General features: G+C 34.5%; 1 protein-coding gene across 1 annotated transcript in view; it reads left to right on the forward strand.

The window, feature by feature from the left end:
* The window catches only part of Zgrf1 (zinc finger GRF-type containing 1), a 75,045-nt gene that overhangs the window by 56,300 nt on the left and 3,836 nt on the right, over window positions 1–14,909 (forward strand). The window contains exons 21-24 of the mRNA XM_076864065.2: window positions 3,183–3,260; window positions 3,704–3,851; window positions 7,340–7,467; window positions 9,101–9,224. Of these exons, the coding sequence (XP_076720180.2) occupies window positions 3,183–3,260; window positions 3,704–3,851; window positions 7,340–7,467; window positions 9,101–9,224 (478 nt within the window). The remainder of the gene's footprint in view (window positions 1–3,182; window positions 3,261–3,703; window positions 3,852–7,339; window positions 7,468–9,100; window positions 9,225–14,909) is intronic.

The raw sequence follows: 14,909 nt of genomic DNA on the forward strand, positions 1-14,909 counted from the left end.
TTAAACAATTTTGATCAATAAGTTCTTTCCAAATTTTTACCATTATAAATTATATTGTGGCAATGATCCTTCAATATAAATCTTTATCATACTCTGATTCTTTCCTTAGGAAACAAGCCTAAGCCAAGAATAAAATATGGGAACATATTTAAATTTTTTAATAAATTTTGCAAAATTGTCCTTCAGAAAAGTTCTACCATTGTGTAGATTTATGAGAAATTTAAGAGTAGCTGAGTATGACATTGTTTGGTCTAAGATACTGAGAAGTTATCTGGGGACTACACAGGAAAGAACATTACATTGCTAAACCTACAATGAAAATATCAGAGTAGACTGTTAGAAAACCAAAAAAAAAAAAAAAAAAAAAAAAAAGAAGTTAGAATGAAGGGTAAGTACTAAATACTAAAAGGAAACACTTAAAAGAGATTCTTTAATGTTTGAGTCTTTAAAAAGGACCTGAGAAATGTAAGTCTATAATTAGAATTGTTGCCTCAACCACAGATAGGCTGAACCTATGTATCTCTTCACAGTAAGATAACATTTTTGTTGTGCATTTGAACAGACAATGTATTTTGTTATTGTAATGGACAGGATAGGACAAAGTTTCTTGAGAAGAAATGAAGAAGTATGGGTAAATACACATATGTTTTACCCTGTGGTAGTAGTACGTTGAGGATACTGTGCCCTTTATTGTTACAGATTTAACATAAACATGTTAAAAACAATGTAAACTAGTATTTCAGACTGAAAGTAGCTGACTTCTTTATAATGAGGACTATGAAAAATTTAAAAAATGATATCTATTTATGTATTGACACTAAATAAATTTCTTCATAATTATTATTTTTTTATCACCTGATTTAATGAAATGTATAAACCAGAGAAATGTTAATGTAACAGGTTATTTCTAATAAAACTAAGATAAATGCTTTGAAAGACTCAATAAAGGCAAGCTGGCAGAAATAAAATACCAGAAATAAAATCGAATTAGGTGCTGAGGAGAAGTGGTAAACATTTGAAGGAGAAAATATAAGCTTAAAAGAATCCTTCACTGGGAGTGTTTCCCAGATGATGATGAGTAGTTTATTAGTTCTAATCAGTTATACATGACAGTAGAAAGTTCTTTAATTCATTGTACACAAATGGAGCAGAATTTTTCACTTCTCTGGTTGTACATGAAGTAGAATCATACCATTTATGCTATCATACATGTACCTACGTTAATGATGTCTGTTTCATTCTACCATATTTCCTACCCCCTTGCCCCTTCTCCCCCTCTCCTTTGCCCCATCCAAAGTTTCTCCATTCAGCCCATGACCCCCCACCCCATTATGGATTAGCATCTACTTATCAGAGAAAACGTTTGCCCCCTGTTTTTTTGGAATTGGATTATTTCACTTAGCATGATATTCTCCAACTCCATCCATTTACCTGTTAATGTCATAATTTTATTCTCTTTTAATGCTGAGTAATATTCCATTATGCATATGTACCACAGTTTCTTTATTTATTCATCTATTGAAGGACATCTAGGTTGTTCCACAGTTTAGCTATTGTGCTGCTATAAACATTGAAGTGGCTGCATCCCTGTAGTATGCTATTTTTAAGTCTTTTGGATATACACTGGGGAGTGGGACACCTAGGTCAAATGGTGGTTTTATTTAAAGTTTTCCAAGGAATCTTCATAATGCTTTCCAGATTGGTTGCACCAATTTGCAGTCCCACCAGCAATGTATGAGTGTGCCTTTCCCCCTCCATATCTTTGCTAATACTTATTGTTGCTTGTATTCTTGATAACTGCCATTCTGACTAGAGTGAGATGAAATCTTAGTTTTAATTTGCATTTCTGGGGCTGGGATTGTGGCCTAGCGCGTGCGAGACCCTGGGTTCGATCCACAGCACCACATAAAAACAAATAAAATAAAGGTATCATGTCCAACTACAACTAAAAAATATTATTTAAAAAAAAATTGCATTTCTGTAATTACTAGAGATGTTGAATCTTTTTTTATATATATTTTTTGATCTATTGTATATCTTCTGAGAAGTGTCTGTTCAGCTCCTTAGCCCATTTATTGATTGGGTTGTTTGTTGTTTGTTTTGGTGTTATTTTGGAAAACTCTTTTTGGAGGGCTATAGTTGCTTTCGTCCTCCAGATCTTTAAATTCTCAGTTTGAGGTGGTAGAGGTGTCTTAGAGGATATGATATTTATTGAGCTCCAACTCCGTTCTTAGCATACAGCTATAGCTATAAGATAAGTAAGAGGGACGGGTAGATGAAGGTACCTTCCACACAAAGCCCTAGTCATGGATAATGTATATAGGATAAGATCATAGCCTGTGGACATATACAGGCCAGCCTGGTTTGAATCATGGCTGAATTCACTTTTTAATGATGTAGCCTCAGTAAAGTTATTTTAACTTTGAGCTTCATTGTCCTCATCTCTTTTTTTTTTTTTTTTTTTTTTGATAGCAGGGATTGAACCCAGGGGCACTTAACCACTGAACCACGTCCCCAGCCTTTTTTTATATTTTATTTAGAAATGGGATCTTCCTGAGTTGCTGAGCCTGGCTTTGAACTCTCAATCCTCCTGCCTCAGTCTTCCTAGCCACTAGGATTACAGCGCCACTGTGCCTAGCCATTGTCCTAATCTTTAACATGAGATAATGTGTAGAGCAGTAGTGAGTATTAATTGAGATAACATATGTAACGAGGCTCTTCTTATTAAACCTTGATGCTAAATATATGATATCTGTTGCTTTCCATATTACTATATTCAGGGGTAATTTTATTTGTGACAAATACTGACATTGGTATTTTACAAATATTAAATGAGCCCTCAGCAGAAAATAATAAATATTTTAAAAATCTCTATAAAATGGCACTGGGGATGTAGCTCAGGAGTAAAAACACTTGCCCAGCATGCACAAATCCCTGGGTTTTATCACAATCACTGCAAAAGGGGAAAAAAATATATATTAACCGAAATCTCTATAAAATGTGTTTTATAAAAGAATTCTTTTAACTGTGTAGCATTTACTTGATTTGACTTTAGTAATTTTACATTAAATTATATAACCCTAGAATATACTGTTATACAAATAAGTTTTAATATAAGTATTATATGAAACCTTGTTTTATATTTCATCTTGTAAATAATATCTATTTTATTTTCTTTAAAGCCTTCTCAGCCTTGGATTTGAAAAGTTTATCAGAGTTGGGAGTGTAAGAAAGATTGCCAAACCAATTTTACCTTATAGGTAAGATGCTAAATTCTGAAAGCCACAGGATATTCAGAGAATTATGATAATTTTAAATAATTCTTATGTTAAATTTGATTTTTAAATAAGAGTGGAAAGCCTTATCTTTTCATTGGTTAGCTTAGAAAATCTAATTAGAAAATCTAACTTAGAATATCAAATCTATATTTTGCTGTTTTGTGATATGTGAAAAATGAAATAAAGAGAAGTACTCTTTTTTACTGGGCACTGTGCACACCTGTAATCCCAGTAGCTCGGGAGGCTGAGGCAGAAGGATTACAAGTTCAAAGCCAACCTCAGCAATTTAGCAAGACCTGTCTCAAAATAAAATATATAAAAAAGGGGTGGGGATGTGGCTTAGTGGTTAAGTGCCTCTGGGTTCAATTCCTGGTAGAAAAAAAAAAAAGAGAGAGAAGTACTTTTTTATGTAATTCTTTTTTTAGCTTGCATGCTGGTTCAGAAAATGAAAATGAACAGTTAAAAGAACTACATGCACTAATGAAAGAAGATCTGACCCCTGTGGAAAGAGTCTATGTAAGAAAAAGTATTGAGCAGCATAAACTGGGGACCAACAAAACCCTGCTGAAGCAGGTAAGGGGAAATAGCTTTAGTTTGCTTCTTAATTTATAGACACTACTCAGATTCTCCTAATTTCTGTTAATGGAAGAATATTTTCTTCAGTGAAACACACTGACATGGTAGCTTAGATTCAATTAGGTTTGTATATCTGTAACCTTGGATGCAGTTGACCCAGTGCATGTTTTATGTTTGCCACAAAGCAGTCTTCAAATTTGTGAACAGACTCTATTTACTAGGCCTGAGTCATACTTTCTTCTTCTTCCTATTTGCATATCTTTTTATAAACTTGAACAGGAAAGAGAAGAGTTTTGGAATAGATTCCTGGCATGTTCAATGAAATTGGTTTTTCTAGGAGAAGTAAAGAAAAGTTCTGACTATGGGCAAATTATCAAAGTGAAAATTTATCTTTGATGCTCTCCTAGAAAGCCAAGGCTTCCCAGGGCCTGAGTATATCCAAGAATCCAGGAGGCACAGACACTTGCTTCCAGGCACTGGGAGCCAAAATTGGCCACATAGGATTCCAAGCTTTAACAAGGAGCATCATCCTCTTAATCAAGTTCTCATCAGTGTAGCCTGGGCATTAGCTGTTACTCCCCCAGTAGTAATAGCTTTCTCCTGTGAAAGGAGAACATAGGGAAAAGAAAGGAAACTGGAGAAAAAGAAAACTGTTGGTTTCCTGGACCACACAAACATTGGTCACTTTCTGCAAGACATCCTGCTTTTGAGACCCTGTATTAGATAATTGTTGCTAAAATACTACTTAATAAATATAATTATCAATACTTTTTTTGTGTGTGTGTGTGGTACTAGGGATTGAGTACCAGTGCAGCTACCCTCTACCCCTGAGCCACATCCCCATACCTTTTTTTTTTTCAATTTCAAGACAGGGTCTCATTAATTTTCCCACACAGGCCTTAAACTTGATGATCCTCCTTTGTCAGCATCCTGAGTAGCTGGGGTTATGGGACTATGCCAACATGCCCGGCAAAATTAAGACAACAGCTTTTGACTCTACAGGTCAACTGGTGTTATCTCAGCTTTGGTCTCTCATTCTTAGAAAACTGCCCATGGCATGCTTTATTCAGAGGTGGAAGCAGCCCTCAGCCCCAAGGCCTTTTTTTGTGTGTGCAACCAAAGAAAGCACATTGCCAACAGGTTACATAAGTGAGCTCATGCTTACAAGCAGATGCTTATGAACTTGACTGCATATGCTGAATCAAGGTGCTCATGACCTTGGCTTTACACTAAAAACATAACCTGCTGGAAGACTCCACAAGGGACCCTAACTATAGTCTTCTTGGGTTTGCCTTACAGCATGATAGATGTTCTCTTGACAGATGGCAGTAGTCAACAGAGGATAAATTAGATCACATTTAAAGCTTCTATTCACATCATATCTGCCAATATTTTATTTCTTATAACAGGTCATATAACCAAGTTCAACCTCAATGAGGTAGGGAAATACTTTCTGCCTACCTCTCTAGTGGGAAATACTGCAAAGCCACACAGCAAAGGATATGGTTATGTAAGAGTAATCTCATGGGGAGGGAGGGAGATATTGGGAGTAATAACCAGTACACAAGTTTTGGGTCTAAAAGTTCTCAGAGGACTTGAGACTAACTTTTTGTATCTGAATTTTAGGGTTGACTCTGGACTGCTTTCTCTTTAATTCCAGAGGGGCTTAGTTTGTCTATGTTCAGCGAATACAAATTAACCATTTATGTAATCTTCTTACCATTTTACTCCCCCAATATAATAATGATATATAAGAATAACTGCTAATGGTTTCTTTGGTAATTTTCTAAATAAAAGTCCAGTTATAATAATATATTGCTCATTGCTATTACCTATGTACAATGAAAACTATTTTAGAGGAAGCATTTTAAAAATACTTTGGTAAAATTTCTCAGTCTAATAAAGCAATCAGGCCTGACACATTTCTAAAGTGATATGTCTTTACAATAAAACTAATTTATAAAAATGCTTCGTAATTATTTACTACCCCTGGTCAATAACAAAATCTCTTCTATTGTTTGAGTCTCAGTAGTATAATAATAAATTAAAAGATAAAAGTAATACAATTCTTTAAAGAAAAATCATAATTAGGCTTTTTGTATTTATACATGTAATATATATTTGTATGTATATTTCATGTATATATTTGTGTGCGTATAAATATGTGTTTGTGTGTGTGTGTGTGTGTGTGTGTGTGTGTATGTATTCCCCCCCTCGCCTCCCCCAATGCTAAGGGTTTAACCAGGGCCTTGCTCTGCAAGGGATCTACCACTAAGTACATTCCCATCATAGATGTTTCCTTAAATTAAAGCATTAAAAAAATGCTTCTTGATTTATAAACTTAAGATCCTTATTTTAAAGTTGTTTTTGTTAGATGTAGTTACAAGAGTTAGACAACAAATGATATTTCAAAGTGGTGCCAAAAGCAATATATGAGCTTCAAGGATTGAACATTCTGAAAGTACTGAATAAATCCTGTGGAATTTCTAATATAAGTATGACTTTAGGATGTTTGTTTTGGGGATTTTTTGTTGTAGTTGTTGGTTTTTGCAGTCTTGGGGCCTTGTGCATGTTATGTAGGTGCTCTACCATTGGTCTACATCCCCAGCCCTTTGTTTCTGTTTTTGACAAAAGAAGGTAAACCTGTTACAGAGCTATTTTGTGTAATGTTATTTATTATTAAGAAAATTAAGTGTTTATATTATTTTCTTGTTTCATAGGCTTTGTGGAAGCAATATGTAATTTGTAAATTATATTTTTGTAAATCACATTTGTTGAAAGAAGAGATGGTCAGTTTATATGGATTGCCCTTGCTATGAGGAAGTGTAATTGTACTTGAGATTATTAGAAGGGAATATGCATAGGGTGTATATATACATATTTATACTCGTACACACAAATTTATGTACTCATGTGTGTGCATGTATACAGCTAATAAGCTACAAGACCAATGGCCACATCATTTAAACAATTCAACGTTTTTTCTATTGTTTAACTATAGAGATTAAATATTAGATTTTCAGGCTTTTTGCTTGAGAATAATGGCATTCTGCTTAATATTTAAGATTTGCAAGATTCAAATATACTAAAGGCTACAAGTACCTAGTGTGCTTCAAGGTTAAGCAGAGGATATTTTACTAGCATGTTCATTGTTCTTTGTGAAGAACTTTGGCCTCTGTTGTCATAATGCATGTTGTATTGTTGAAGCTCATCTAGAAGGTAAAATACATCATCTTTGATGTTTTTTAAATCATTGATTTTTATAATACCTTCCTTCTGGATATCAAACTGCACCTTTTATTTGTTCATATTAATGGGCTTTTAGTTAAGTAGCCTATATTCTGTGATTTCCATTTTGTATTGGGAATAATAAAAAATGTAGAAATAAAATGGTTTTTGATTTTAGCCTACAAGTTCTTTGGTAAACATATTCTCTTATTTTCTTTTAATAGTTGTCAACTAATAGCATTTTGATTTTAATAAAGGTTCGAGTAGTTGGAGTTACCTGTGCAGCCTGCCCATTCCCATGCATGAATGACCTTCAGTTCCCTGTGGTTGTGCTGGATGAGTGTAGTCAAATAACAGAACCAGCCGCTCTCCTTCCCATTGCAAGGTAACGTAAAAAATTCCAAAAGTACTCACATGTCAAAATTATTTCAAACATTTTCTGAGGGCTGGGGATGTGGCTCAAGCGGTAGCGTGCTCGCCTGACATGAGTGCGGCCCTGGGTTTGATCCTCAGCACCACATACAAATAAAGATGTTGTGTCCGCCGAAAACTAAAAAATAAACATTAAAAAAATTCTCTCTCTCTCTCTCTCTCTCTCTCTCTCTCTCAAAAAAAAAAAAAAAAAAAAAAAAAAATTCTGAGTTCAAACTCCTACCAAAATTTTGTCAAAATTCCTAGCAATTCAAGTACATAGACATATTTTTAAAAATAGTACAGAGGCAAACTTTTTTTAAGTAAATTAAATGCATCAAAATTTTGATAGTGTATAGTTTAGAAATTTGAATCACATAACCCTTAAAGCCTTGAGAGCCTTAGTGCTAGGATTCTCCTAGGATGTTACAGATTTCTCTACCAGATTAAAAGTTCCTCTTTAGTCATAGTTTGAAACCAATTCTAATGAAGAATGTCTTTTAGTTCCCTTACTCAGATATAATTCAAGTGTTTAGATTTTGAAAATATTTTTTGGGTTATGAAAGAGTATAAAAGTTTATAAAGAAGAACAAGTTGAAAACGAAAATTTGTCTCCTAAAATTTAGAAGACTATGAAAATTTCTAAGCTGTCCTAGCCAAGAAAAACACTGTGCTTTTAAAGCATCTTTAGGGGAAGGGGATATAGTCTAAACCACACACACACACACACACACACACACACACACACAAAAGCATTTCTTCTTGAGGAGTCCTACAGATAGTAGAAAGAGTACCAGATTAGGACTCAGTAGGCCTTGCTCAGTCCCCAGTTAATAAGAGAGTAGGGTACCAGCTGTCAGAGTTTGCTTGGGAATTGGGATGTTCCTGAATCATGGGGGTTTTGGTTTTCAAACTATGATAGTCCAGGGCAAACCAGAATGAGTTGGTCACTCTACCCAGGAGCCAGGGGTGGAAGAATCATGAGGCCCTGGGTGAGAACAGTGGGGTAATATACCACCTACTGTATACTGAATACATTATTACTTTATTTAATCTTTATAACAGCCATGCGAGATGTTATTACTGATAAGGTTAGTGGTAAAAATACTGAAGCATAAAGAGAATAAATAAATCACTATGTCCATAGAATATTATACAGTTAAAATTTGAATAATAGCTTTCTTTACAAAGCTTGGACTCTTTCCCACTGTATCTTACTTCTATTTAGAAAGACTGCTTCTGAGAACCTAATTTACCTCACCTCTAAAACAAGCAAAATCAATTATACGAAAGCTTCTAATTCTAAGAGTTTATAGATTCTAAAAATCAGTGTTTTCTATATGTATTCTCTGAAATACTAACTCCATGCAGAGAGAAGGGATATTCCTTAGGGTTTATTTGGAAAAAAAATAAGTTATGCAAAAGATTCTTTAATGGATAACATTTCAAAGCCTTTAATCTACTTTTTAGCACTATTAGCCTTATCAGGTCTCAATACACATCTTAGGATTTTTATTTTTAAAATACGTTTTGGAAAATCCAATAAATGTTGTCAATATACTCTTTTTCTCATTGCTTAGATTAATTTTTGAAATTCTGTTTTTAAGGTTTAAATGTGAAAAGCTGATTCTTGTTGGAGACCCCAAACAGCTGCCTCCTACTATTCAAGGTTCTGATGCAGTTCATGAAAATGGATTGGAACAAACTCTTTTTGATCGACTTTGTATAATGGTACATGTTGCTAAGTACTTTCAGCATTATCACACATGATTATACATGGTACAGCAGAATGGAAATATTAGAAAACCTGGTTCTTTTTCTTAATTAGTTTATAACTGGAGTAGCTTAAAAGTACTTGTCATGACACACGACTAAACCAATTAGGGTCACTTCATGTGAACTGGACTGGCATGAAATAATAACACACAAAGAAATACCTTTTTCTTTGGATTCTGTGATGGCCCTTCTGACCCAACTCCCACAAAAGAGGCAAGGCAGGCAAGAAAGAGAGAGAATGCGCCTCAAACCCAGGTTTTATTAATGGGGGAGCTAATCCATGGAATATTCTATCCAAAAAAGGGCAAAAGGGTAGGATTACAACAAACAGGTCAACCCCATCCGGTGACGCCCACTCCCCAAGCTGCATCTTTCTTATCCAAGCAGAGGTAAAGTCCACGTGCATTGCAGGGTGCAATACCAGACCAGTACCTCTTTACTCAGGATTTAAAGGTGTGTGCATAGTTCCTGTTCAAGGGAGCTCCTCGGACAAGTACTCATCTTAAATATACCTAGAATCCTGTGATTTTAACATGACTTTATAGAAAGGATCTTTTCCCTATGTACTTCAGTAGTGGGTAGTAAGCACATTGCTCTTGCTTTAAAATGTAAGAAACTTTTAATGCTACTATTATCTGTGTGGAGCTCTATTTCATATTTTTAGATATTTAAAAAATAATTAGTATATTTTAAAATGGAGGGGAAATTCAAATAACATAAAAGTAAATAATTCAAATTCAAATAACATAAAAGTGAATAATTCGGCGGTGTTTAGTTCATGCACAATGTTGTACAACCATTACCTCTTTCTAGTTCCAGAACTTTTCCTTGTCTTATTTTAGCAGTTATTTTCCTCCTCTCCTGCCCCCTGGTGATCACCATTCTGCTTTCGGTCTATATGAATTTGTCTATGCTGGATTTTTCACATAAATGGAATATGCAATATATGATCTTTTGTGACTGGCTTCTTTTACTCAGTACAATGTCTTCGAGGTTCACCATCTTATAGATCAGGGCTGTGTTTTACTTTTTTTCCCTATAGTACATTTGTGTTGTACAAGCATCACCTATCCATTTCCACAGCTTGTTTATCATCTCAAACAAAACTTTGTACTTTTTAAGCAATAATTCTCTATTCCCCCTCCCCAACTCTCTAGCTGGTAACCTCTAGTGTACTTTCTGTCTCTGTGAATTTGTCTAATCTAGATGCCTCATGTAAAAAAAAAAAAAAAAAAAAAAAAAAAAAAAATATATATATATATATATCTCCTTTTGTCTTTGACTTATTAACTTAGCATGTTTTCAAGATTCATCCATGTTGTACCATGTGCCAGAATTTCATTCTTTTTTTAAGGCTAAATAGCATTCCTTTGTATGTATATTCTACATTTCGTTATAGATATTTGGGTTTGGTTTCCACTTTTTGACTATTGTAAATAATAGTGAACTTTAATTTATATTTTATCTTATTTATATATTTATTTATTTATAGCCACTGTGAACTTTGGTGTACAAATATCTGTTTGAATCCCTGCTTTCAGTTCCTCAGTATCTGCCCAGAAGTGTAATTCCTGGGTCATGTGATAATTCTGTTTTACTTTTTGAGGGATTGTCAAACTGTTTTTCATACCAGCTACATTTCTTTTATGTTCTTGGTAGTAATCACAAAGGTTCCACTTTCTCTACATCCTCTGCAGTGCTTATTATTTTCTATTCACAATAGCCATCCTAATGAGTGTGAAGTGGTATTCACAATAGCCATCCTAATGAGTATGAAGTGGTATTACATTGTGTTTTCCCAAATGATGGTGATATTTAACATTTTCCATGCATTTATTGGCCATTTATATATCTTCTTGAAGAAATGCTTATTCAAGTCCTTTGTCCATGTTTTAATTGGCTTTATTTTTCTTGTTGAATTGTAGGACTTCTTTCTGCATTCTAGATATTAATTCCGTATCAAATATGTGATTTGCAAATATTTTCTCTCATTCTAAAGGTAGTATTTTCACTTTCTCCATAGTATCCTTTGATGAACAGTTCTTAATTTTGATGAAATCCAATTTATATATATTTTGTGTTGCTTGTGTTTTTGATGTCATAGCCACAAAATTGTTGCCAAATCCAATATCATTAATATTTCCCCCAATGTTAACTGTCTTTTATTTATATTTAATTTTTCATCTGCATTATCTATGGAACCTTTCTCTTATATCAGAAATTTAATTTCTGTTCCCTTACATTTCAATTTCAAATTGCCTTGATGTTTCTTTCTTTTTTTTTTTTTTTTAATAGGAAAAGGAACATAATAAATTTTACATGTTAAGGCACAGAAGTGTGAGACTTCATCATTGAATTTTAAGTTGAGTTGGAGTGACTTTTTTGTGAAAAAATTCTATTTGTTCTTGGCTTCCTTTAGTTAATTAGTTCTTTTTTAAATATTTGTTTTGTAGTTATAGATGGACAAAATATCTTTATTTTTATGTGGTGCTAAGGATTGAACCCAGTGCCTTGGGCATGCTAGGTGAGCACTCTACCTCTGAGCCACAACCCCAGCCCCAGTTAATTAGTTCTTTAACTAATTAAATTAAATTAAATTAGTCTTGAAAACCAATCTATTTCTTTAGTGTTGAAATTTCACTTTTATTATCTTACTTCTGAGATTGTATTACTGGATTATATTTGGATTTGATAATAATGTTTAAACACTTATGGACATTTTTCTTCTGTTCCTTGGTTATGCTTTTGTCTAAGATGAATTCCGAATGTATCAGCTATGATTTGAATGTGTACCCCAAAGTTCATTTGCTGGACATTTGATTTGCAATGTGGAGGTGTTGGGAGGTAGGACCTTTTAGAGCTGTTTAGGTCATGAGGGCTGTATCTGAATAAATGGATTAATGCTATTATCATAGGATTGGATTACTAATATAAGGAGAATGGCCCCCTTTGGCACCCTGAACCCTTCACCCTCTTGCTTTCTGTCATGGGAAAATGCATCAAGAAATTGCTCACTGGAATCCCAGTGAATCAGGAGGCTAAGCTGGAGAATCGAAGTTCAAAACCATCCTCAGCAAATTAGCGAGGCCTTAGGTAACTTAGCAAGACTTTGTCTCAAAATAAATAAAAGGACTGGGGATGTGACTCAGTAGTTGAGTACCCCTGGGTTCAATCCCTGGTAACCCCCTGACACCCCAAAAACTGGTTGCTCACTGGATGCTGTAACTTAAATTTGTATTTTCCGGCCTCCAGAACTATGAGAAGTAAATTTCCATTTATTATAAATTACCAAGTCTTGGATAGTCTGTTATAATAGCATCAAGCCAACAAAGACAGTATTTTGGCAGGGGAGGGAAGCTTTTTCTGATTTATATTCTATATTCTCTGTATTTCTCTGATACCCTGGTGGCAGAAGGGTTTGAAGTTGGATTGAAAGAGAACTAGGTTAAGAATGTCTACTATCTTTTTTTTTTCTTTTTGGGGGTACTAGGGATTTAATCCAGGTGCACTTTACCCAAGGGCCCTTACAACTAGCTACATCCTGAGTCCTCTTTATTTTTAATTTTTATTTTTAATTATTTTTAGATATACATGACAGTAGAGTGTATTTGGACATATTATATATACATGGAGTATAACATTCTAATTAGGATCCCATTCTTGTGGTTGTATGTGATATGGAGTTTTACTAGTGGTGTATTCATATACAAACATAGGAAAGTTATATCTGATTCATTTTACCATCTTTTCTATTCCTATCCACCCTCCCTTTCCTTTATTCCTATTCTCCTCCTGCCCTTAATGTGTGTTAGCATCTAAATATCAGAGAGAACATTTGACTTTGGTGTTTGGGATTGGCTTTTTTTCACTTAGCGTGATAATCTCCAGATCCATCCATTTACTGGCAAAATTGTAAAATCATTCTTTTTTATGGCTGAGTAATATTCCATTGTGTATATATACCACATTTTCTTTATCTATTCATCTGTTGAAGGGCATCTAGGTTGGTTCCATAGCTTAGCTATTGTGGACTGAGCTTCTACTAAACATTTACATATCAATGTGTCAATGTAATATATCCACATCAATTAACTGCATTAATGTAATATGCTGATTTTAAGTTCTTTGGTTTTATACCAAGGAGTGGGATAACTGGGTTAAATGGTGGTTCCATTCCAAGTTTTCTGAGGAATCTCCATACTGCTTTCCAGAGTGGTTGCACCAATTTGCAGTCCCAGCAGCAATGTATCTTATTTAATAAAAAATTTTTTTTTAGTATCGGGGATTGAACTCAGGGGCACTCAATCACTGAGCCACATGCTCAGCCATATTTTATATAGAGACAGGATCTCATTGTTTAGTGCCTTGTCAATGCTGAGGCTGACTTTGAACTCCAGAACTTTGTATGGAGGCTATAATCCCTCAGTCTCCCGAGTTGCTGGGAATATAGGTGTGCACCACCATGCCCGGCCAATATATTTTATTTTGAGACATGGTCTCACTATGTTTCTGAATCTCTTGCTAAATTTCTGAGGTTAACATTGAATTTATGATCCTCCATCTTACCTCCTTAGTCACTGGGATTATAGGCATGCGTCACCACAGCTAGCCATATGTGATGTCTTTATTAGTTTTGTTTTTTTGTTTTTTGTTTTTGTTTTTTGGTACTAGGGATTGAACCAACCTAGGGGTACTTAATCACTAATCCACATCCTGAGCCCTTTTTAATATTTTATTTAGAGACTGGGTCTTGCTGAATTTCTTAGGATCTCATTAAGTTGCTAAGGCTGGCTTTGAATTCAAGATCCTCCTGCCTCATCCTTTTGAGCCACTGGGATTACAGGTGTGCACCACTGCACCCAGCTGTCTTTATTAGTTTATGTGTGCACTCTCGTATCTAAGGTTGGTTTCATTAAATACACTGTACTAGAATTCACTCCAAGTGGTTGGATTTTGGGATCTCTTATTTTATTTATTATTTCATTATTATACTTAGGAGCCATTTCCATTATATCACTTCAGCTGAGGTTAGGAATCTCATGGTGCTGAGTTCTCCCCTTTACCCCTGAATCTTATTTAACTCCTGATGATGAGCACTTTTTTTTTTTTTTAAAGTTTATGGCATTAGATTAGCCACATACTTTTTTGTGTTGCATAACTGCTAAATTTGGTTCTTTATTACTGTTATTATTTTTATTTTTATTTATTTTTCTATTATTCTTCCTTTAGATATTAGGGAATGGATTCTGCAAGGCAGTTTTTTTCTTCTTTCTTAATTCATAATTCCCCTTTACTTTTGTGTTTTAGGTTGCATTGAGTCTCCCTCCCCCCCATACTGGGAATTGAACTCAAGGAAGACTTTACCACTGAACTATATCCCCACCCCTTTTTATTTTTTATTTTGAGACAAGATCTTGCTAAATTGCCCAGGCTGGCCTTGAACTTGCTGTCCTTTCTGCCTTAGCCTCTTGAGCCATTGGTATTACAGGTGTATGCCGCCACATTTGACTGCATTGAATTTTTAGTTGAGTTGTAGTCAGTTTTGTAAAGAACCAAGCTTTCAGTTGTCTTGAGCTTTTAATTATAAGATTCAAAATTTCTATCCCTCCTATAAGTGTATGGCTTCTTTTGAACCAAACT

The sequence above is a fragment of the Callospermophilus lateralis genome, chromosome 8 (genome assembly GCF_048772815.1).
Source record: "Callospermophilus lateralis isolate mCalLat2 chromosome 8, mCalLat2.hap1, whole genome shotgun sequence".
Taxonomy (NCBI): Eukaryota; Metazoa; Chordata; class Mammalia; order Rodentia; family Sciuridae; genus Callospermophilus; species Callospermophilus lateralis.